This window comes from Scyliorhinus torazame, chromosome 19 (genome assembly GCF_047496885.1).
Source record: "Scyliorhinus torazame isolate Kashiwa2021f chromosome 19, sScyTor2.1, whole genome shotgun sequence".
Taxonomy (NCBI): domain Eukaryota; kingdom Metazoa; phylum Chordata; class Chondrichthyes; order Carcharhiniformes; family Scyliorhinidae; genus Scyliorhinus; species Scyliorhinus torazame.
The window spans coordinates 98,534,058-98,558,789 of record NC_092725.1 but is presented as its reverse complement, the minus strand read 5'-3'; the positions used below and the strand labels follow the sequence as shown (position 1 = coordinate 98,558,789).

Sequence of the window (24,732 nt, the reverse complement as noted above, 5' to 3'; positions counted from 1 at the left end):
TACACACTGTGTCCCTGAGCTGTCAGAATGTGTACATACTGTGTCCTTGTGCTGTCAGAGGGTGTACACACTGTCCCTGTGCTGTCAGAGTGCGTACACACTGTGTCCCTGAGCTGTCAGAGTGCGTACACATTGTGGCCCTGCTCTGTCAGAGTGTGTACACACTGTGTCCCTGTGCTGTCAGAGTGCATACACACTGTGTCCCTGTGCTGTCAGAGTGTGTACACACTGTGTCCCTGCGCTGTCAGAGTGCGTACACACTGTCCCTGTGCTGTCAGAGTGCGTACACACTGTGTCCCTGAGCTGTCAGAGTGCGTACACACTGTGTCCCTGAGCTGTCAGAGTGCGTACACACTGAATCCCTTTGCTGTCAGCGTGCGTACAAACTGTGTCCCTGAGCTGTCAGCGTGCGTACACACTGTGTCCCTGAGCTGTCAGAGTGCGTACACACTGTATCCCTGTGCAGTCAGAGTGCGTACACACTGTCCCTGTGCTGTCAGAGTGCGTACACATTGTGTCCCTAAGCTGTCAGAGTGCGTACACATTGTGGCCCTGTGCTGTCAGAGTGTGTACACACTGTGTCCCTGTGCTGTCAGAGTGCGTACACACTGTACCTGTGCTGTCAGAGTGTGTACACACGGTGTCCCTGTGCTGTCAGAGTGCGTACACACTGAATCCATTTGCTGTCAGAGTGCGTACACACTGTGTCCCTGAGCTGTCAGAGTGCGTACACAATGTGTCCCTGAGCTGTCAGAGTGCGTACACACTGTGTCCCTGTGCTGTCAGAGTGCGTACAAACTGCGTCCCTGTGCTGGCAGAGTGCGTACAAACTGTGTCCCTGTGCTGTCAGAGTGTGTACACACTGTCACTGTGCTGTCAGAGTGCATACACACTGTGTCCCTGCGCTGTCAGAGTGTGTACACACTGTCCCTGTGCTGTCAGAGTGCGTACACACTGTGTCCCTGAGCTGTCAGAGTGCATACACACTGTGTCCCTGAGCTGTCAGAGTGCGTACACACTGAATCCCTTTGCTGTCAGCGTGCGTACAAACTGTGTCCCTGAGCTGTCAGCGAGCGTACACACTGTGTCCCTGAGCTGTCAGAGTGCGTACACACTGTATCCCTGTGCAGTCAGAGTGCGTACACACTGTCCCTGTGCTGTCAGAGTGCGTACACATTGTGTCCCTAAGCTGTCAGAGTGCGTACACATTGTGGCCCTGTGCTGTCAGAGTGTGTACACACTGTGTCCCTGTGCTGTCAGAGTGCGTACACACTGTACCTGTGCTGTCAGAGTGTGTACACACGGTGTCCCTGTGCTGTCAGAGTGCGTACACACTGAATCCATTTGCTGTCAGAGTGCGTACACACTGTGTCCCTGAGCTGTCAGAGTGCGTACACAATGTGTCCCTGAGCTGTCAGAGTGCGTACACACTGTGTCCCTGTGCTGTCAGAGTGCGTACAAACTGCGTCCCTGTGCTGGCAGAGTGCGTACAAACTGTGTCCCTGTGCTGTCAGAGTGTGTACACACTGTCCCTGTGCTGTCAGAGTGCATACACACTGTGTCCCTGCGCTGTCAGAGTGTGTACACACTGTCCCTGTGCTGTCAGAGTGCGTACACACTGTGTCCCTGCGCTGTCAGAGTGTGTACACACTGTCCCTGTGCTGTCAGAGTGTGTACACACTGTGTCACTGTGCTGTCAGAGTGCGTACACACTGTATCCCTGTGCTGTCAGAGTGCATACACACTGTGTCCCTGCGCTGTCAGAGTGTGTACACACTGTCCATGTGCTGTCAGAGTGCCTACACACTGTGTCCCTGTGCTGTCAGAGTGGGTACACACTGTCCCTGTGCTGTCAGAGTGCGTACACACTGTGTCCCTGTGCTGTCAGAGTGCGTACAAACTGTGTCCCTGTGCTGTCAGAGTGCGTACAAACTGTGTCCCTGTGCTGTCAGAGTGCGTACACACTGTGTCCCTGTGCTGTCAGAGTGTGTACCCACTGTGACCCTGTGCTGTCAGAGTGCGTACACACTGAATCCCTTTGCTGTCAGAGTGCGTACACACTGTGTCCCTGAGCTGTCAGCGTGTGTGCACACTGTGTCCCTGTGCTGTCAGAGTGTGTGCACACTGTGTCCCTGTGCTGTCACCGTGTGTGCACACTGTGTCCCTGAGCTGTCAGAGTGTGTGCACACTGTGTCACTGTGCTGTCAGAGTGTGTACACATTGTGTCACTGTGCTGTCAGAGTGTGTACACATTGTGTCACTGTGCTGTCAGAGTGTGTACACATTGTGTCACTGTGCTGTCAGAGTGTGTACACATTGTGTCACTGTGCTGTCAGAGTGTGTACACATTGTGTCACTGTGCTGTCAGAGTGTGAACACACTGTGTCGTTGTGCACTCAGTGTGCGTACACACTGTGTCACTGTGCTGTCAGAGTGTGTACACACTGTGTCACTGCAGTCAGAGTGCGTACACACTGTGTCACTGTGTTGTCAGAGTGCGTACACACTGTGTCACTGTGCTGTCAGAGTGCGTACACACTGTCCCTGTGCTGTCAGAGTGTGTACACACTGTGTCACTGTGCTGTCAGAGTGCATACACACTGTCCCTGTGCTGTCAGAGTGCGTACACACTGTGTCACTGTGCTGTCAGAATGTGTACATACTGTGTCCTTGTGCTGTCAGAGGGTGTACACACTGTCCCTGTGCTGTCAGAGTGCGTACACACTGTGTTCCTGAGCTGTCAGAGTGCGTACACATTGTGGCCCTGCTCTGTCAGAGTGTGTACACACTGTGTCCCTGTGCTGTCAGAGTGCATACACACTGTGTCCCTGTGCTGTCAACGTGTGTGCACACTGTGTCCCTGTGCTGTCAGCGTGTGTGCACACTGTGTCACTGTGCTGTCAGTGTGTGTGCACACGGTGTCCCTGTGCTGTCAGCGTGTGTGCACACTGTATCCCTGTGCTGTCAGCGTGTGTGCACACTGTGTCCCTGTGCTGTCAGAGTGTGTGCACACTGTATCCCTGTGCTGTCAGCGTGTGTGCACACTGTGTCCCTGTGCTGTCAGCATGTGTACACATTGTATCCCTGTGCTGTCAGCGTGTGTGCACACTGTGTCGCTGTGCTGTCAGAGTGTGTGCACACTGTATCCCTGTGCTGTCAACGTGTGTGCACACTGTGTCCCTGTGCTGTCACCGTGTGTGCCCACTGTGTCTCTGTGCTGTCAGCGTGTGTGCACACTGTGTCACTGTGCTGTCAGCGTGTGTGCACACTGTGTCACTGTGCTGTCAGAGTGTGTGCACACTGTGTCCCTGTGCTGTCACCGTGTGTGCACACTGTGTCCCTGTGCTGTCAGCGTGTGCACACTGTGTCCCTGTGCTGTCAGCGTGTGTGCACACTGTGTCCCTGTGCTGTCAGAGTGTGTACACACTGTGGCCCTGTGCTGTCAGAGTGTGTACACACTGTGTCCCTGTGCTGTCAGAATGCAAACGCACTGTGACCCGGCTCTGTCAGAGTGTGTACACACTGTGCCCCTGTGCTGTCACCGTGTGTGCACACTGTGTCACTGTGCTGTCAGAGTGTGTGCACACTGTATCCCTGTGCTGTCAACGTGTGTGCACACTGTGTCCCTGTGCTGTCACCGTGTGTGCACACTGTGTCCCTGTGCTGTCAGCGTGTGCACACTGTGTCCCTGTGCTGTCAGCGTGTGTGCACACTGTGTCCTTGTGCTATCAGAGTGTGTACACACTGTGTCCCTGTGCTGTCTGAATGCATACGCACTGTGACCCTGTGCTGTCAGAGTGTGTACACACTGTGTCCCTGTGCTGTCAGAGTGTGTACATACTGTGTCCCTGTGCTGTCAGAGTGTGTACACTCTGTGTCCTTGTGCTATCAGAGTGTGTACACACTGTGTCCCTGTGCTGTCAGAATGCATACGCACTGTGACCCTGCTCTGTCAGAGTGCGTACACACTGTGTCTATGTGCTGTCAGAGTGTGCACACTGTGTCACTGTGCTGTCAGAGTGGGTGCACACTGTGCCCCTGTGCTGTCAGAGTGCGTACACACTGTGCCCTGTTCTGCCAGAGTGCGTACACACTGTGTCCCGGTGCTGTCAGAGTGCGTACACACTGTGTCACTGTGCTGTCAGAGTGTGTGCACACTGTGTCACTGTGCTGTCAGAGAGCGTAAACACTGTGTCCCTGTGCTGTCAGAGTGCGTACACACTGTGTCCCGGTGCTGTCAGAGTGCGTACACACTGTGTCACTGTGCTGTCAGAGTGCGTACACACGGTGTCACTGTGCTGTCAGAGTGCGTACACACTGTGTACCTGTGCTGTCAGAGTGCGTACATCCTGTGCCCCTGTGCTGTCAGAGAGCGTACACACTGTGTCCCTGTGCTGTCAGAGTGTGTACACACTGTTCCTGTGCTGTCAGAGTGCATACACACTGCGTCCCTGAGCTGTCAGAGTGCGTACACATTGTGGCCCTGTGCTGTCAGAGTGTGTACACACTGTGTCCCTGTGCTGTCTGAGTGCGTACACACTGTGTCTCTGTGCTGTCAGAGTGTGTGCACACTGTGTCCCTGTGCTATCAGAGTGTGTACACACTGTCCATGTGCTGTCAGAGTGTGTGCACACTGTATCCCTGTGCTGTCAGAGTGTGTGCACACTGTGTCCCTGTGCTGTCAGAGTGTGTGCACACTGTGTCCCTGTGCTGTCAGAGTGTGTGCACATTGTGTCCCTGTGCTATCAGAGTGTGTACACACTGTCCATGTGCTGTCAGAGCGCGTACACACTGTGTCCCTGTGCTGTCAGAGTGCGTACACACTGTGTCACTGTGCTGTCAGAGTGCGTACGCACTGTGTCACTGTGCTGTCAGAGTGTGTACACACTGTGTCCCTGTGCTGTCAGAGTGTGTACGCACTGTCCCTGTGCTGTCAGAGTGCGTACACACTGTGTCCCTGTGCTGTCAGAGTGCGTACATCCTGTGTCCCTGTGCTGTCAGAGAGCATACACACTGTGTCCCTGTGCTGTCAGAGTGTGTGCACACTGTGTCCCTGTGCTGTCAGAGTGTGTGCACACTGTGTCCCTGTGCTATCAGAGTGTGTACACACTGTCCATGTGCTGTCAGAGTTTGTGCACACTGTATCCCTGTGCTGTCCGAGTGTGTACACACTGTGTCCCTGTGCTGTCAGAATGCATACGCACTGTGACCCTGCTCTGTCAGAGTGCGTACACACTGTGTCCCTGCGCTGTCTGAGTGCGTACACACTGAGTCCCTGCTCTGTCAGAGTGTGTACACACTGTGTCCTTGTGCTATCAGAGTGTGTACACACTGTGTCCCTGTGCTGTCAGAATGCATACGCACTGTGACCCTGCTCTGTCAGAGTGCGTACACACTGTGTCTCTGTGCTGTCAGAGTGTGCACACTGTGTCACTGTGCTGTCAGAGTGCGTACACACTGTGCCCCTGTGCTGTCAGAGTGCGTACACACTGTGTCCCTGTTCTGCCAGAGTGCGTACACACTGTGTCCCGGTGCTGTCAGAGTGCGTACACACTGTGTCACTGTGCTGTCAGCGTGTGTGCACACTGTGTCACTGTGCTGTCAGAGAGTGTACACACTGTGCCCCTGTGCTGTCAGAGAGCGTACACACTGTGTCCCTGTGCTGTCCGAGTTTGTACACACTGTTCCTGTGCTGTCAGAGTGCGTACACATTGCGTCCCTGAGCTGTCAGAGTGCGTACACATTGTGGCCCTGTGCTGTCAGAGTGTGTACACACTGTGTCCCTGTGCTGTCTGAGTGCGTACACACTGTGTCTCTGTGCTGTCAGAGTGTGTGCACACTGTGTCCCTGTGCTGTCAGAGTGTGTGCACACTGTGTCCCTGTGCTATCAGAGTGTGTACACACTGTCCATGTGCTGTCCGAGTGCGTACACACTGTGTCACTGTGCTGTCAGTGTGTGTGCACACTGTGTCACTGTGCTGTCAGAGAGCGTACACACTGTGTCCCTGTGCTGTCAGAGTGCGTACACACTGTGTCCCGGTGCTGTCAGAGTGCGTACACACTGTGTCACTGTGCTGTCAGAGTGCGTACACACTGTGTCACTGTACTGTCAGAGTGCGTACACACTGTGTACCTGTGCTGTCAGAGTGCGTACACACTGTGTCCCTGTGCTGTCAGAGTGTGTACACACTGTTCCTGTGCTGTCAGAGTGCGTACACACTGTGTCCCTGTGCTGTCAGAGTGTGTACATACTGTGTCCCTGTGCTGTCAGCGTGTGTGCACACTGTGTCCCTGTGCTGTCAGAGTGTGTACACTCTGTGTCCTTGTGCTATCAGAGTGTGTACACACTGTGTCCCTGTGCTGTCAGAGTGTGTACACTCTGTGTCCTTGTGCTATCAGAGTGTGTACACACTGTGTCCATGTGCTGTCAGAATGCATACGCACTGTGACCCTGCTCTGTCAGAGTGCGTACACACTGTGTCCCTGCGCTGTCAGAGTGCGTACACACTGAATCCCTGCTCTGTCAGAGTGTGTACACACTGTGTCCCTGTGCTGTCAGAATGCATACGCACTGTGACCCTGCTCTGTCAGAGTGCGTACACACTGTGTCTCTGTGCTGTCAGAGTGTGCACACTGTGTCACTGTGCTGTCAGAGTGCGTACACACTGTGCCCCTGTGCTGTCAGAGTGCGTACACACTGTGTCCCTGTTCTGCCAGAATGCGTACACACTGTGTCCCGGTGCTGTCAGAGTGCGTACACACTGTGTCACTGTGCTGTCAGCGTGTGTGCACACTGTGTCACTGTGCTGTCAGAGAGCGTACACACTGTGTCCCTGTGCTGTCAGAGTGCGTACACACTGTGTCCCGGTGCTGTCAGAGTGCGTACACACTGTGTCACTGTGCTGTCAGAGTGCGTACACACTGTGTCACTGTGCTGTCAGAGTGCGTACACACTGTGTACCTGTGCTGTCAGAGTGCGTACACACTGTGTCCCTGTGCTGTCAGAGTGTGTACACACTGTTCCTGTGCTGTCAGAGTGCGTACACACTGCGTCCCTGAGCTGTCAGAGTGCGTACACATTGTGGCCCTGTGCTGTCAGAGTGTGTACACACTGTGTCCCTGTGCTGTCTGAGTGTGTGCACACTGTATCCCTGTGCTGTCAGAGTGTGTGCACACTGTGTCCCTGTGCTATCAGAGTGTGTACACACTGTCCATGTGCTGCCAGAGTGTGTGCACACTGTATCCCTGTGCTGTCAGAGTGTGTGCACACTGTGTCCCTGTGCTGTCAGAGTGTGTGCACACTGTGTCCCTGTGCTGTCAGATTGTGCGCACACTGTGTCCCTGTGCTATCAGAGTGTGTACACACTGTCCATGTGCTGTCAGAGTGCGTACACACTGTGTCCCTGTGCTGTCAGAGTGCGTACACACTGTGTCACTGTGCTGTCAGAGTGCATACGCACTGTGTCACTGTGCTGTCAGAGTGTGTACACACTGTGTCCCTGTGCTGTCAGAGTGTGTACGCACTGTCCCTGTGCTGTCAGAGTGCGTACACACTGTGTCCCTGTGCTGTCAGAGTGCGTACATCCTGTTTCCCTGTGCTGTCAGAGAGCATACACACTGTGTCCCTGAGCTGTCAGAGTGTGTGCACACCGTGTGCCTGTGCTGTTAGAGAGTGTGCACACTGTGTCCCTGTGCTATCAGAGTGTGTACACACTGTCCATGTGCTGTCAGAGTGTGTGCACACTGTATCCCTGTGCTGTCAGAGTGTGTGCACACTGTGTCTCTGTGCTGTCTGAGTATGTGCACACTGTGTCCCTGTGCTGTCAGAGTGTGTGCACACTGTGTCCCTGTGCTGTCAGAGTGTGTGCACACTGTGTCCCTGTGCTATCAGAGTGTGTACACACTGTCCATGTGCTGTCAGAGTGCGTACACACTGTGTCCCTGTGCTGTCAGAGTGCGTACACACTGTGTCACTGTGCTGTCAGAGTGCGTACGCACTGTGTCACTGTGCTGTCAGAGTGTGTACACTGTGTCACTGTGCTGTCAGAGTGCGTACACACTGTGTCCCTGTGCTGTCAGAGTGCGTACACACTGTGTCACTGTGCTGTCAGAGTGCGTACGCACTGTGTCACTGTGCTGTCAGAGTGTGTACACTGTGTCACTGTGCTGTCAGAGTGCGTACGCACTGTGTCACTGTGCTATCAGAGTGTGTACACACTGTGTCCCTGTGCTGTCAGAGTGTGTACGCACTGTCCCTGTGCTGCCAGAGTGCGTACACACTGTGTCCCTGTGCTGTCAGAGTGCGTACATCCTGTGTCCCTGTGCTGTCAGAGTGCGTACACACTGTGTCCCTGTGCTGTCAGAGTGTGTACACACTGTCCCTGTGCTGTCAGAGTGCGTACACACTGTGTCTCTCTGCTATCAGAGTGTGTACACACTGTCCATGTGCTGTCAGCGTGTGTGCACACTGTGTCTCTGTGCTGTCAGCGTCTGTGCACACTGTGTCTCTGTGCTATCAGAGTGTGTACACACTGTGTCCCTGTGTTGTCAGAATGTGTAAACACTGTCGATGTGCTGGCAGCGTGTGTACACACTGTGTCCCTGTGCTGTCAGAGTGCGTACATCCTGTGTCCCTGTGCTGTCAGAGAGCATACACACTGTGTCCCTGAGCTGTCAGAGTGTGTGCACACCGTGTGCCTGTGCTGTCAGAGTGTGTGCACACTGTGTCCCTGTGCTATCAGAGTGTGTACACACTGTGTCCCTGTGCTGTCAGAGTGTGTACGCACTGTCCCTGTGCTGTCAGAGTGCGTACACACTGTGTCCCTGTGCTGTCAGAGTGCGTACATCCTGTGTCCCTGTGCTGTCAGAGAGCATACACACTGTGTCCCTGAGCTGTCAGAGTGTGTGCACACCGTGTGCCTGTGCTGTCAGAGTGTGTGCACACTGTGTCCCTGTGCTATCAGAGTGTGTACACACTGTCCATGTGCTGTCAGAGTGTGTGCACACTGTATCCCTGTGCGGTCTGAGTGTGTGCACACTGTGTCCCTGTGCTGTCAGAGTGTGTGCACACTGTGTCCCTGTGCTGTCAGAGTGTGTGCACACTGTGTCCCTGTGCTATCAGAGTGTGTACACACTGTCCATGTGCTGTCAGAGTGCGTACACACTGTGTCCCTGTGCTGTCAGAGTGCGTACACACTGTGTCACTGTGCTGTCAGAGTGCGTACGCACTGTGTCACTGTGCTGTCAGAGTGTGTACACACTGTGTCCCTGTGCTGTCAGAGTGTGTACGCACTGTCCCTGTGCTGCCAGAGTGCGTACACACTGTGTCCCTGTGCTGTCAGAGTGCGTACATCCTGTGTCCCTGTGCTGTCAGAGAGCATTCACACTGTGTCCCTGTGCTGTCAGAGTGTGTACACACTGTCCCTGTGCTGTCAGAGTGCGTACACACTGTGTCTCTCTGCTATCAGAGTGTGTACACACTGTCCATGTGCTGTCAGAGTGTGTGCACACTGTATCCCTGTGCTGTCAGCGTGTGTGCACACTGTGTCTCTGTGCTGTCAGCGTCTGTGCACACTGTGTCTCTGTGCTATCAGAGTGTGTACACACTGTGTCCCTGTGTTGTCAGAATGTGTAAACACTGTCGATGTGCTGGCAGCGTGTGTACACACTGTGTTCCTGTGCTGTCAGAGTGCATACACACTGAGTCCCTGTACTGTCAGAGTGTGTACACACTGTCCCTGTGCTGTCAGAGTGCGAACACACTGTGTCCCTGAGCTGTCAGAGTGTGTACACATTGTGGCCCTGCTCTGTCAGAGTGTGTACACACTGTGTCCCTGTGCTGTCAGAGTGCGTACACACTGTGTCCCTGTGCTGTCAGAGTGTGTACACACTGTGTCCCTGTGCTGTCAGAGTGCGTACACACTGTGTCCCTGTGCTGTCATAGTGTGTACACACTGTTTCCCTGTGCTGTCAGAGTGTGTACACACTGTGTCCCTGTGCTGTCAGAGTGTGTACACACTGTGTCCCTGTGCTGTCAGCGTGTGTGCACACTGTGTCCCTGAGCAGTCAGTGTGCGCGCACTGTGTCCCTGCGCTGACAGAGTGCGTACACATTGTCCCTCTGCTGTCAGTGTGTGTGCACACTGTGTCCCTGTGCGGTCAGCGTGTGTGCACACTGTGTCCCTGTGCTGTCAGAGTGTGTACTCATTGTGTCCCTGTGATGTCAGCGTGTGTGCACACTGCGTCCCTGAGCTGTCAACATGTGTACACACTGTGTTCTTGTGCTGTCAGCGTGTGTGCACACTGTGTTCTTGTGCTGTCAGCGTGTGTGCACACTGCCTCCCTGAGCTGTCAGCGTGTGTGCACACTGTGTCCCTGTGCTATGAGATTGCGCATACACTGTGTTCCTGAGCTGTCAGCGTGTGTGCACACTGTGTTCCTGAGCTGTCAGCATGTGTGCACACTGTATCCCTGTGCTGTCAGTGTGCGTACACACTGTTTCCCTGTGCTGTCAGCGTGTGTGCACACACTGTCCCTGTGCTGTCAGCATGTGTACACACTGTGTCCCTGAGCTGTCATAGTTTGTACACACTGTTTCCCTGTGCAATCAGCGTGTGTGCACACTGCGTCCCTGTGCTGTCAGAGTGTGTACACACTGTTTCCCTGTGCTGTCAGCGTGTGCATACTGTGTTCCTGTTCTGTCAGCATGTGTACACACTGTCCCTGCCCGGTCAGAGTGCGTACACACTGTGTCCTTGTGCTGTCAGGGTGTGTACACACTGTTTCCCTGTGCTATCAGCGTGTGTGCACACTGTGTCTCCGTGCTGTCAGAGTGTTTACACACCGTCTCCCTGTACTGTCACGATGTGTACAAGCCCTGTCCTGCCCTCTTAGCTCCTCCTCTCCCCTCGCAGCCCTCCTCTGTCTCAGCCCCTCCTCACCCAGCCCATCTCTCCCAGCCCCTTGTTTCCCTCCCCTCCTCTCCTAACCCCTCCTCTCTCTTAGTCCCTTCCTCACTCCCAACCCCTCTCTCCCAGCCTCTCCTCCCTCCTAGCTCCTGTCTCCTAGCCCCTAATCTCCCAGCCTTCCCCTTTCAGCCCCTCCTCTCTCAGCCACTCCTATTTCTCTCAGCCCCTCCTCTCTTTCAGACCCTCCCCACATTCCCCACCCCTATAGCCTCTCCTCTGTCTCAGCCCCATCACATCCTTGATCAAAGAATATCACTGTCTGAGGTTTCAGCAGTCTGCCTATTAGTAATTATCTACGGTGTTCTGTATGATTGAAAACTGCCCGTGATTTGATAAACTCCCAATGTGTCACTCGGAGCAGTTTCTGAGTCTGTTAACAGTGAATCTGACCAGAATACCGGGAAAAGACAGCCACACAATTTATGCTTAGATTTTCCCTCCTTTATCTTAGTAAATGGAAAAAGTATACAGCAGGTTGAGTTTTTTATCTTTTGGAGGCATCAATAAGGGCCCAGTTTGCGTTGATGCCTTTGTCCCTCTGACTGGGAGCCCAGAGTTAACATGCTCACTGATTCTTCCTGTTTTCCAGATGGGAGCTGAGGAGATGGTAGCCGTGATGTAATATTGAGAGAATGGAGTGTTCCTGGAAAACTATCCTTCTTCTGGTCTGTGCTTCCCTAGGGATTCAGTACACGGCTTTCCGATCCCTGTCTGCCAGCGTCACTTCCCATTGTCCTCGCACCGAGACAGGGAAACACTGTCACTCCCAAAGGAGAGGTAACAATGTGGGATTGGAATTGAGGAATGGGAAACAGGGAGTGAGGAATGGGAAACAGGGAGTGAGGAATGGGGAATGGGAAACAGGGAGTGAGGAATGGGAAACAGGGAGTGAGGAATGGGGAATGGGGAACAGGGAGTGAGGAATGGGAAATAGGGAGTGAGGAATGGGGAAACAGGGAGTGAGAAATGGGGAATGGGAAAACAGGGAGTGAGGAATGGGGAATGGGAAACAGGGCGTGAGGAATGGGGGATGGGAAACAGGGAGTGAGGAATGGGAATCAGGGAGTGAGGAATGGGGAAACAGGGAGTGAGGAATGGGAAATGGGAAACAGGGAGTGAGGAATGGGGGATGGGAAACAGGGAATGAGGAATGGGAAACAGTGAGTGAGGAATGGGAAATGGGAAACAGGGAGTGAGGAATGGGGGATGGGAAACAGGGAATGAGGAATGGGAAACAGGGAATGAGGAATGGGAAACAGGGAGTGAGGAATGGGAGACAGGGAGTGGGGAATGGGAAACAGGGAGTGAGGAATGGGGAAACAGGGAGTGAGGAATGGGAAATGGGAAACAGGGAGTGAGGAATGGGGGATGGGAAACAGGGAATGAGGAATGGGAAACAGGGAATGAGGAATGGGAAACAGGGAGTGAGGAATGGGAGACAGGGAGTGGGGAGTGGGAAACAGGGAGTGAGGAATGGGGAATGGGAAACAGGGAGTGAGGAATGGGAAACAGGGAGTGAGGAATGGGGAATGGGAAACGGAGTGAGGAATGGGGAACAGGGAGTGAGGAATGGGGGATGGGAAACAGGGAGTGAGGAATGGGAAACAGGGAGTGAGGAATGGGAAACAGGGAGTGAGGAATGGGGGATGGGAAACAGGGAGTGAGGAATGGGGGATGGGAAACAGGGAGTGAGGAATGGGGGATGGGAAACAGGGAGTGGGGAATGGGAAACAGGGAGTGAGGAATGGGAAACAGGGAGTGAGGAATGGGGGATGGGAAACAGGGAGTGAGGAATGGGAAACAGGGAGTGAGGAATGGGGGATGGGAAACAGGGAGTGAGGAATGGGAAACAGGGAGTGAGGAATGGGAAATGGGAAACAGGGAGTGAGGAATGGGAAACAGGGAATGAGGAATGGGAAATGGGAAACAGGGAGTGAGGAATGGGAAACAGGGAGTGAGGAATGGGAAACAGGGAGTGAGGAGTGAGGAATGGGAAACAGGGAGTGAGGAATGGGGAAACAGGGAGTGAGGAATGGGAAATGGGAAACAGGGAGTGAGGAATGGGAAACAGGGAGTGAGGAATGGGGGATGGGAAACAGGGAGTGAGGAATGGGGGATGGGAAACAGGGAGTGAGGAATGGGAAACAGGGAGTGAGGAATGGGGAATGGGAAACAGGGAGTGAGGAATGGGGGATGGGAAACAGGGAGTGAGGAATGGGGAACAGGGAGTGAGGAATGGGGAAACAGGGAGTGAGGAATGGGAAACAGGGAGTGAGGAATGGGGGATGGGAAACAGGGAGTGAGGAATGGGAAACAGGGAGTGAAGAATGGGAAACAGGGAGTGAGGAATGGGGGATGGGAAACAGGGAGTGAGGAATGGGGAACAGGGAGTGAGGAATGGGGATTGGGAAACAGGGAGTGAGGAATGGGGGATGGGAAACAGGGAGTGAGGAATGGGGAACAGGGAGTGAGGAATGGGGAATGGGAAACAGGGAGTGAGGAATGGGGGATGGGAAACAGGGAGTGAGGAATGGGGAACAGGGAGTGAGGAATGGGGAAACAGGGAGTGAGGAATGGGGGATGGGAAACAGGGAGTGAGGAATGGGGAACAGGGAGTGAGGAATGGGGAATGGGAAACAGGGAGTGAGGAATGGGGGATGGGAAACAGGGAGTGAGGAATGGGGAACAGGGAGTGAGGAATGGGGAAACAGGGAGTGAGGAATGGGAAACAGGGAGTGAGGAATGGGGGATGGGAAACAGGGAGTGAGGAATGGGGAACAGGGAGTGAGGAATGGGGAACAGGGAGTGAGGAATGGGGGATGGGAAACAGGGAGTGAGGAATGGGAAACAGGGAGTGAGGAATGGGGAATGGGAAACAGGGAGTGAGGAATGGGGGATGGGAAACAGGGAGTGAGGAATGGGGAAACAGGGAGTGAGGAATGGGAAACAGGGAGTGAGGAATGGGGGATGGGAAACAGGGAGTGAGGAATGGAAAACAGGGAGTGAGGAATGGGAACCAGGGAGTGAGGAATGGGGGATGGGAAACAGGGAGTGAGGAATGGGGAACAGGGAGTGAGGATTGGGGAAACAGGGAGTGAGGAATGGGGGATGGGAAACAGGGAGTGAGGAATGGGAAACAGGGAGTGAGGAATGGGGGATGGGAAACAGGGAGTGAGGAATGGGGAACAGGGAGTGAGGAATGGGGGATGGGAAACAGGGAGTGAGGAATGGGGAACAGGGAGTGAGGAATGGGAAACAGGGAGTGAGGAATGGGGGATGGGAAACAGGGAGTGAGGAATGGGGAACAGGGAGTGAGGAATGGGGAATGGGAAACAGGGAGTGAGGAATGGGGGATGGGAAACAGGGAGTGAGGAATGGGGAACAGGGAGTGAGGAATGGGAAACAGGGAGTGAGGAATGGGGAACAGGGAGTGAGGAATGGGGAATGGGGAACAGGGAGTGAGGAATGGGGGATGGGAAACAGGGAGTGAGGAATGGGGAACAGGGAGTGAGGAATGGGAAACAGGGAGTGAGGAATGGGGAACAGGGAGTAAGGAATGGGGAATGGGGAACAGGGAGTGAGGAATGGGAAACAGGGAGTGAGGAATGGGGAACAGGGAGTGAGGAATGGGAAACAGGGAGTGAGGAATGGGGGATGGGAAACAGGGAGTGAGGAATGGGGAACAGGGAGTGAGGAATGGGGGATGGGAAACAGGGAGTGAGGAATGGGGGATGGGAAACAGGGAATGAGGATGCAGCAATATCCGAACTGGAATGGGCGGATTGTAGCCACTATTTTATTGGGAAAGCTGGACTCTGTTGCAGGTTAGGGGCGGTCACCAAATAATCAGATTAGTCACAGATCAGTGAGACTAAATATGGGCCATTGGTGAGATTTGCATTTAATTGCACTTGTGGGGTGTATGGTCCTGGAGTTAAATGGTTTCTGATCAAATGTAGGAGCAAGTTAAGCTGCTGATCATGTACAGTCTTCACAGAGCTGCCTTTAATGTTATGCTCGAAACACCACTTTCTAAATGTGGTAAACCACTGTGTTCTTATATTAAGGGTTGTACGGTACAACCTGCACTACAGGTTCACCTGGGCCCCTGCATGCTATCTCCGCCCAGGAGCCGGGTTATAAATATGCGTGGCCTCCAGCTCGCTGCCATTTCGTCAGCTGCTGTGGGAGGCCACACAACTGATACTAATAAAGCCTCAGTTTGAATTCAACTTCGTCTCCAGCCAAATTGATCGTGCCTCAATTTATTAGTATCTGATTCAGAAGATGGACCTCCGGATTAAACCAGATCGACTGCAGCTGGATCCACACGCAAGCGACGCCAGAAAGGACTTTCAGCACTGGCTAGCTTGTTTTGAAGCATATATCAACGCGGCGCTGACCCCTGTTCCAGAGGCTCAAAAGATTCAAATCTTGTACTCCAGACTCAACTCTAAAGTCTTCCCGCTGATCCAGGATGCGCCCAATTACGCTGATGCCATGACTCGACTCAAAGAAAATTATGAGCAGAAGACGAACACGCTCTTCGCCAGACACGCGCTCGCAACGCGTACTCAACTACCTGGTGAGTCAATCGAGGACTTCTGGAGGGCCCTGATCCCACTAGTTCGGGACTGTGACTGCCAGGACGTTACAGCTAAGGAGCACTCAGATCTCCTTATGTGGGTCACTTTTGTAACTGGGATTGGGTCCGATGTTATCAGGCAGCGGCTCCTAGAAGGGGCCATGCGCGACCTCGCAGAGACTAAAACACTAGCGCTTTCCATGACGGTCGCCCTGCGCAAAGTACAGTCCTACGCCCCCAACCGCGCGGCCCACTCCTCCTACGCTTCATGGGCCCCACAAGCAGCCGCCCCAGCGGGGGCGCTACCCACCCAATGCGCCTGCGCTACACGCCAGCCAGTGATCTCCGGAGGACCCCGATGCTATTTTTGCGGCCAACAAAGACACCCCGCCAACGCTGCCCGGCCCGCGCTGCCCTTTGTAAGGCCTGTGGGAAGAAGGGCCACTGTGCAGCGGTGTGCCAGGCCCGCTCAACGGCCGCGGCCACCTCCACCGCCCCCGGTCACGGACAATGGGCGCCGCTATCCTCCTCTCCTCCCCAGGCCATGTGCGAGCAATGGGCGCTGCCATCTTCTCCCCCGCACAACACGTGCGTTTCATGGGTGCCGCCATCTTGCTCCAGCCCCGCAACGTGCATTCCATGGGCACCACCAATTTGTAATCCCCAGGACCTCCGGGCACCGCCATCTTGTCCACCCCGCAGCATATGGAGACCAACGGCGTATCAGGACCTCAACTCAACGGCCGCCTCACTACCCGACGATCAACCACGGCTCGCATCCATGGCAATCGACCAGCCCCGACCACATATGCTGACCACCTCATCCAATGCAGCAAATGTGTGGATGACTGCATGCCAAAGAAAGCAGTACGTACGTTCCCCAACCAGATACCATGGCTCAATCGCGAGATTGACTCCCTACTGAAGGACAGATCTGAGGCGTTCAAGACAGACGACCCTGACCTATACAAGAAATCCAGGTACGACCTCCGCAAAGCCATCCGAGATGCCAAGAGAGAATGTCAAACCAAGCTAGAGTCACAGACAGATTCTCGGCGGTTGTGGCAAGGACTAAACAACATAATGGGCTACAAAGCGAAGCCGAACAGTATCTCTGGCAGCAGCGCACCCCTCCCCGATGAACTCAATGCATTCTATACTCGGTTTGAGCAGGTAACCAACAATCCGCTGTCGAGTGCCCCAGCAGCCCATAATTCACCCATACCCACCATCACAGCTTCCAAAGTCAGATTGGCCTCCCTGAAAGTGAACCCTCGGAAGGCGACGGGCCCGGACGGGATCCCTGGTCGTGCACGCAGAGCCGGCGCGGACCAGCTGGCAGAGGTATTTGCGGACATCTTTAATTTGTCCCAACTCCACTCCGAAGTCCCCACCTGCTTCAAGAGGACCACCATCATACCGGTACCAAAGAAGAACCAGGCAACGTGCCTCAATGACTACCGTCCAGTGGCCCTGACTTCAGTCGTAATGAAGAGCTTCGAGAGGTTGATCATGAAGTGCATCACCTCCATACTCCCAGAACACCTTAATCCACTGCAATTCGCATACCGCTGCAACCGGTCCACATCAGGCGCCATTGCCCTGGCCCTACACTCATCCCTAGAGCATCTCGAAAACAAGGACTCCTACATCAGACTCCTATTTATTGACTACAGCTCCGCCTTCAACACCATAATCCCAGCCAAGCTCATATCAAAGCTCCAAAACCTAGGACTTGGCTCCCCTCTCTGCAACTGGATCCTCGATTTTCTGACCAACAGACCACAATCAGTAAGAATGAACAACAACACCTCCTCCACAATAGTCCTCAACACCGGGGCCCCACAAGGCTGCGTACTTAGCCCCCTACTCTACTCCCTGTACACACACGACTGCGTGCCAAAACTTGGTTTCAACTCCATCTACAAGTTTGCTGACGATACGACCATAGTGGGCCGGATCTCGAATAACGACGAGTCAGAATACAGGCGGGAGATAGAGAACCTAGTGGAGTGGTGTAGCGACAACAATCTCTACCTCAATGCCAGCAAAACTAAAGAGCTGGTCATTGACTTCAGGAAGCAAAGTACTGTACACACCCCTGTCAGCATCAACGGGGCCAAGGTGGAGATGGTTAGCAGTTTCAAATTCCGAGGGGTGCACATCTCCAAAACTCTGTTCTGGTCCACCCACGTCGACGCTCCCACCAAGAAAGCACAACAGCGCCTCTACTTCCTCAGGAAACTAAGGAAATTCAGCATGTCCACATTAACCCATACCAACATTTACAGATGTACCATAGAAAGCATCCTATCGGGCTGCATCACAGCCTGGTATGGCAACTGCTCGGCCCAGGACCGCAAGAAACTTCAGAGAGTCGTGAACACCGCCCAGTCCATCACACAAACCTGCCTCCCATCCATTGACTCCATCTACACCTCCCGCTGCCTGGGGAAAGCGGGCAGCATAATCAAAGATCCCTCCCATCCGGCTTACTCACTCTTCCAACTTCTTCCATCGGGCAGGAGATACAGAAGTCTGAGAACACGCACAAACAGACTCAAAAACAGCTTCTTCCCCACTGTTACCAGACTCCTAAATGACTCTCTTATGGACTGACCTCATTAACACTACACCCTGTATGCTTCATCCGATGCCAGTGCTTATGTAGTTACATTGTATATGTTGTGTTGCCCTATTATGTATTTTCTTTTATTCCCTTTTCTTCCCATGTACTTAATGATCTGTTGAGCTGCTCGCAGAAAAATACTTTTCACTCTACCTCGGTACACGTGACAATAAACAAATCCAATCCAATCAAATCCACCAGCGTGAAAGTCAACGGCCATGTGACCTCCTGCCTACTGGACTCCGGGAGCACCGAGAGCTTTGTACACCCGAATACGGTAAGGCGCTGCTCCCTTAAGGTATACCCTACCAATCAAAGTATCTCCCTGGCCTCCGAAACCCATCGCGTAGTGATCCGGTACTGCACGGTCACGCTCACAGTCCAAGGCGTAGAGTTCCACGGTTTTCGCCTCTATGTCCTCCCTAACCTCTGCGCTGCACTTATCCTTGGCCTGGATTTTCAGTGCAACTTCCAGAGCCTGACCCTTAAATTCGGCGGACCCTTACCACCCCTCACTGTGTGTGGCCTCGCGACCCTAAAGGTCGATCCTCCTTCCCTCTTTGCCAATCTAACTCCAGATTGCAAACCCATCGCCACCAGGAGCAGTCGGTACAGCACCCAGGATAAGGCCTTCATCAGGTCAGAGGTCCAGTGGTTGCTTCAGGACGGAGTCATCGAGGCCAGCAACAGCCCCTGGAGAGCCCAAGTGGTAGTGGTTAAGTCTGGGGAGAAAAACCGAATGGTCGTGGACTACAACCAGACCATCAACAGGTACACGCAGCTCGAGGCGTACCCCTTCCCACGCATATCTGATATGGTTAACCAGATTGCACAGTACCGGGTCTTCTCAACGGTGGACCTGAAATCCGTTTACCACCAGCTCCCCATCCGTAAATTGGACCGACCATACACCGCCTTCGAGGCAGACGGCCGGCTATATCACTTCCTTAGGGTCCCCTTCAGCGTCACCAATGGGATTTCGTCTTCCAAAGGGAGATGCACCGAATGGTCGACTGGTACGGCTTGCGGGCCACGTTTCCTTACCTAGACAATGTGACCATCTGCGGCCATGATCAGCAGGACCACAACGCCAACCTCGCTAAATTTCTCCGCACCGCCACTCTCCTCAACCTCACGTATAACAAGGAGAAGTGTGTGTTCCGTACAAACTGCTTAGCCATCCTCGGCTGCATAGTCCAGAACGGAGTTCTGGGGCCCGATCCCGACCGCATGCGCCCCCTCATGGACCTCCCCCTCCCCCACTGCCCCAAGGCCCTCAAATGCAACCTGGGGTTCTTCTCGTATTATGCACAGTGGGTCCATAACTATGCGGACAAGGCCCGCCCACTTGTACAGTCCACTCATTTCCCCCTGACGGCCAAGGCCCAACAGGCTTTCGCCCGGATCAGAGCTGATATTGCCAAAGCTGGAATGCACACTGTAGACGAAACACTTCCTTTCCAAGTAGAAAGCGACACATCGGACGTCGCCCTTGCCGCCACCCTCAAGCAGGCAGGCAGGCCCATGGCATTCTTTTCCCGCACCCTCCATGCCTCCGAAATGCGGCACTCATCCGTCGAAAAGGTGGCCCAGGCTATCGTTGAGGCTGTGCGACATTGGAGGCATTATCTGGCCGGCAGGAGATTCACTCTCCTCACTGACCAACGGTCGGTAGCCTTCATGTTCAACAACACACAGCGGGGCAGGATCAAAAATGACAATATCTTGCGGTGGAGAATCGAGCTCTCCACCTATAACTATGAGATTAAGTATCGCCCTGGCAAACTCAACGAGCCCCCAGACACCCTATCCCGAGGTACATGTGCAAGCACTTAGTAGACCGACTCCGGGCCCTGCATGACAGCCTTTGTCACCCAGGGGTCACTCGGTTGTACCACTTCATTAAGGCACAAAATTTGCCCTACTCTGTCGAGGAAGTAAGGACGATCACCAAGGACTGCCAGGTCTGTGCGGAGTGCAAGCCGCACTTCTACCGGCCGGACCGCGCGCATCTAGTGAAGGCTTCCCGCCCCTTTGAACGCCTCAGCGTGGATTTCAAAGGCCCCCTCCCCTCCTCCGATCGACACACATATTTCCTCAGTGTGATCGATGGATACTCCCGGTTTCCTTTCGCCATCCCATGCCCCGACATGACGTCTGCCACCGTCATTAAAGCCCTTAATTCTATCTTCACTCTGTTCGGCTTCCCCGCCTACATCCACAGAGACAGGGGATCCTCATTCATGAGTGATGAGCTACGTCAGTTCCTGCTCAGCAGGGGTATCGCCTCCAGCAGAACGACGAACTATAACCCCTGGTGAAACGGACAGGTAGAAAGGGAGAATGGGACGGTTTGGAGGGCCATCCAGCTGGCCCTACGGTCCAGAAATCTCCCGGCCTCCCGCTGGCAAGATGTCCTCCCTGATGCACTACATTCTATTCGCTCATTACTCTGCACTGCTACTAACAGTACACTGCATGAACGTCTTTTTGCCTTCCCCAGGAAGTCCACATCCGGGGTATCGCTCCCAACTTGGCTCACAGCTCCGGGAACCGTGCTTCTCCGTAAACATTGCGGCCCCACAAGGCAGATCCGTTGGTGGAAAGGGTGCACCTGCTCCACGCAAACCCACAGTAGGCCTACGTGGCGTTCCCCGACGGCTGCCAGGATAGGGGGCAACACGGTAGCATTGTGGATAGCACAATTGCTTCACAGCTCCAGGGTCCCAGGTTCAATTCCGGCTTGGGTCACTGTCTGTGCGGAGTCTGCACATCCTCCCCGTGTGTCCGTGGGTTTCCTCCGGGAGCTCCGGTTTCCTCCCACAGTCCAAAGATATGCAGGTTAGGTGGATTGGCCATGATAAATTGCCCTTAGTGTCCAAAATTGTCCTTAGTGTTGGGTGGGGTTACTGGGTTATGGGGATAGGGTGGAGGTGTTGACCTTGGGTGGGGTGCTCTTTCCAAGAGCCGGTGCAGACTCGATGGGCCGGGTGGCCTCCTTCTGCACTGTAAATTTTATGATAATCTATGATAAAACCGTCTCCCTCAGGGACTTGGCACCAGCAGGTTTCACCCAAACACCCCCCCGTCGCCCCCGTCGCCACCATCCCCTCCCCCGCCGCCCCCATCAACCCCCCCCTAGGACCGTCTGTCCTCCCCCTGCCCACCCCATTGATGAAGAGGATTTCGGCACGCTCCCGGAGTCAACTTCGACCATGACAGCACCAACATCGCTGGCTCCACTTCGTCGATCCCAAAGGACCATTAAGGCATCGGACCGGCTGAACCTCTGACCGGCCCACTGGATGAGCAGAGACATTTTTTTTACTGCTCTGTAAATATTAATTGCTGCTAATTGTATATAGTTATCCACCACCCCCGCCGGACTCAATTTTAACAGGGGGTGAATGTGGTAAACCACTGTGTTCTGATATTAGAGGTTGTACGGTAGAACCTGCACTACAGGTTCACCTGGGCCCAGGAGCTGGGTTATAAATATGCGTGGCCTCCAGCTCGCAGCCATTTCGTCAGCTGCTGTGGGAGGCCACACATCAGATACTAATAAAGCCTCAGTTTGGATTCAAATTTGTCTCCAGTCAAATTGATCGTGCCTCACTAAATATATGTTTCTAACAGAGAGTTGTTAAGGTCTGTAAGTCCGCCACCAAGGGAGGGTGAGTGAGGAAGGTCTGGGAGAGGATGGGGGGGGGGGGGGGCTGGGAAAGGGGGGGGGTTGGGAGGGCTGGGAGAGGACGGGGGCTGGGTGAGGGGGGGGCTGGGAGAAGAGGGGGCTGGAAGAGGAGGGGGCTGGGAGAGGGGGGTTGCTGGGAGAGAAGGGGGGCGCTGGGAGAGGAGCGGGGTGCTGGGAGAAAATGGGAGGGTGGGAGAGGGGGTGCCGGGAGGGGCGGGGCTGGGAGAGGGGGGCTGAGAGAGGAGGGGGTGCTGGGAGAGAAGGGCGGCTGGGAGAGGGGGGTTGGGAGGGTGTGTGTGCTGGGAGAGGAGGGGAGTGCTGGGAGAGGAGGGGGGCTGGGAGAGGGGGGTTGGGAGGGTGTGTGTGCTGGGACAGGAGGGGCTAGGAGAGAGGAGGGGCTTGGAGAGGGGGGTTGCTGGGAGAGAGGGGTGCTGGGAGGGGGGTGCTGAGAGGGGCGGGGCTGGGAGTGGGGGGCTGGGAGAGAGGGGGGCTGGGAGAGAGGGGGGGCTGGGAGAGGGGGGATGGGAGAGGGGGGTTGGGAGGGGGGCTGGGAGAGAGGGGGGTACTGGGAGAGAGGGGGGCAGGAAGAGAGGGGGGCTGGAAGAGAGGGGGGCTGGGAGAGAGGGGGGTTGGGAGAGGGGGGGCTGGGAGAGGGGGGGCTGGGAGAGGGGGGGCTGGGAGAGGGGGGGGGGCTGGGAGAGGGGGGCTGGGAGAGGGGGGCTGGGAGAGGGGGGCTGGGAGAGCGGGGGCTGGGAGAGGGGGGGCTGGGAGAGGGGGGGCTGGGAGAGGGGGGGCTGGGAGAGGGGGGGGCTGGGAGAGGGGGGGCTGGGAGAGGGGGGGCTGGGAGAGGGGGGCTGGGAGAGGGGGGCTGGGAGAAGCGGGGCTGGGACAGAGGGTGGGCTGGGAGAGGTGGGGCTGGGAGTGAGGGGGGCTGGTAGAGGGGGGTTTGGGAGAGGGGGGCTGGGAGAGGGGGCGCTGAGAGAGGGGGCACTGGGAGAGGGGGCACTGGGAGAGAACGGGGGCTGGGAGAGGGGGCACTGGGAGAGGGGGCTCTGGGAGAGAAGGGGGGCTGGGAGAGGGGGCACTTGGAGAGGGGTCACTGGGAGAGAAGGGGGGCTTGGAGACGGGGCGCTGAGAGAGGGGACACTGGGAGAGAAGGGCGGCTGGGAGAGGAGGGGGCTGGGAGAGGAGGGGGCTGGGAGAGGGGGCACTGGGAGAGGGGGCGCTGGGAGAGGGGGCACTGGGAGAGAAGGGGGGCTGGGAGAGGGTGGGTGCTGGGAGAGGGGGGGCTGGGAGAGGGGGTACTGGGAGAAGGGGCACTGGGAGAGGAGGGGGCTGGGAGAGGGTGGGTGCTGGGAGAGGTGGTGCTGGGAGAGGGGGCACTGGGAGAGAAGGGGCGCTGGGAGAGGGGGCGCTGGGAAAGGAGGGGGTTGGGAGAGGATTGGGCTGGGAGAGGGGGAGCTGGGAGAGGAGGGGGCTGGGAGAGGAGGGGGCTGGGAGAGGAGGGGGCAGGGAGAGGGGGTGCTGGGAGAGGGGGCGCTGGGAGAGGGGGCACTGGGAGGGAAGGGGGCTGGGAGAGGGGGTGCTGGGAGAGGGGGCACTGGGAGAGAAGGAGAGCTGGGAGAGGGGGCGCTGGGAGAGGGGGCACTGGGAGAGAAGGGGGGCTGGGAGAGGGGGTGCTGGGAGAGGGGGCACTGGGAGAGAAGGGGTGCTGGGAGAGGGGGCGCTGGGAGATGGGGCACTGGGAGAGAAGGGGGGCTGGGAGAGGAGGGGGCTGGGAGAGGATGGATGCTGGGAGAGGTGGTGCTGGGAGAGGAAGCACTGGGAGAGGGGTTGCTGGTAGAGGGCGCTGGGAGAGCGGGGTGCTGAGTGAGGTGGGAGAGCTGGCAGGTGGGGGTCTGGGAGAGGTGGGGGCTGGGAGAGGTGGCGGCTTGGGGGGTCGGCGGGTCAAGGAGGGGCTGGGAGAGGGGGGTGCTGGGTGAGGGGGGGTTGGGAGAGGGGTGCTGGGAGAGGGGGGTGCTGGGTGAGGTGGGGGTTGGGAGAGGGGTGCTGGGAGAGGGTGGTGCTGGGAGAGGGTGGTGCTGGGAGAGGGGGGGTGCTGGGAGAGGGGGTGTGCTGGTAGAGGGGGGTGCTGGGCGAGGGGGGGGGCTGGGAGAGGGGGCGCTGGGAGAGGGGGTGCTGGGAGAGGGGTGTGCTGGGTGAGGGGGGCTAGGAGTGGGGCTGGATGAGGAGGGGCTGGGAGAGGGGGGTGCTGGGAGAGGTGGGGGTGCTGGGAGAGGGGGTGCTGGGAGAGGGGGGTGTTGGGAGAGGGGTGCTGGGAGAGGGCGCTGGGACAGCTGGGGTGCTGGGAGAGGGGGGTTGCTGGGAGGGGGGGGTGTTGGGAGAGGGGGGTGGCTGGGAGAGGGGGGTGCTGGGAGAGTGGGGGTGCTGGGTGAGGGGGGTTGGGAGAGGGGTGCTGGGAGAGGGGGGTGCTGGGTGAGGTGGGGGTTGGTAGAGGGGTGCTGGGAGAGGGGGGTGCTGGGAGAGTGGGTTGCTGGGAGAGGGGGGGCTGGGTGAGGGTGGGGCTGGGTGAGGGGGGCTGGGAGAAGGGTGTGCTGGGTGAGGGGGGGCTGGGAGAAGGGGGTGCTGGGTGAGGGGGGGGTTGGGAGAGGGGGGTGCTGGGAGAGGGGGTGCTGGGAGAGGGGGGGTGCTGGGAGAGGGGGGGTGCTGGGAGAGGGGTGCTGGGTGAGGGGGGTTTGGGAGAGGGGGGTGCTGGGAGAGGGGTTGCTGGGTGAGGGGGGGGTTGGGAGAGGGGGGGTGCTGGGAGAGGGTGTGCTGGGAGAGGGGGGTGCTGGGAGAGTGGGGTGCTGGAAGGGGGGTGC

General features: G+C 56.1%; 1 protein-coding gene across 2 annotated transcripts in view; it reads left to right on the top strand.

Annotated features, from left to right (window-relative positions):
* The first annotated feature begins 11,597 nt into the window (after nt 1-11,597).
* Nucleotides 11,598-24,732, top strand: part of LOC140396347 (carbohydrate sulfotransferase 1) — a 48,743-nt gene continuing 35,608 nt past the window's right edge. The window contains exon 1 of one of the 2 annotated variants that reach the window (XM_072484889.1): nt 11,598-11,743. In XM_072484889.1, coding sequence (XP_072340990.1) covers nt 11,599-11,743 — 145 coding nt within the window. In that variant the 5' untranslated portion in view covers nt 11,598. Of the gene's footprint in view, nt 11,752-24,732 lie in introns of both variants that reach the window. The other variant, XM_072484890.1, reaches the window with a different exon arrangement.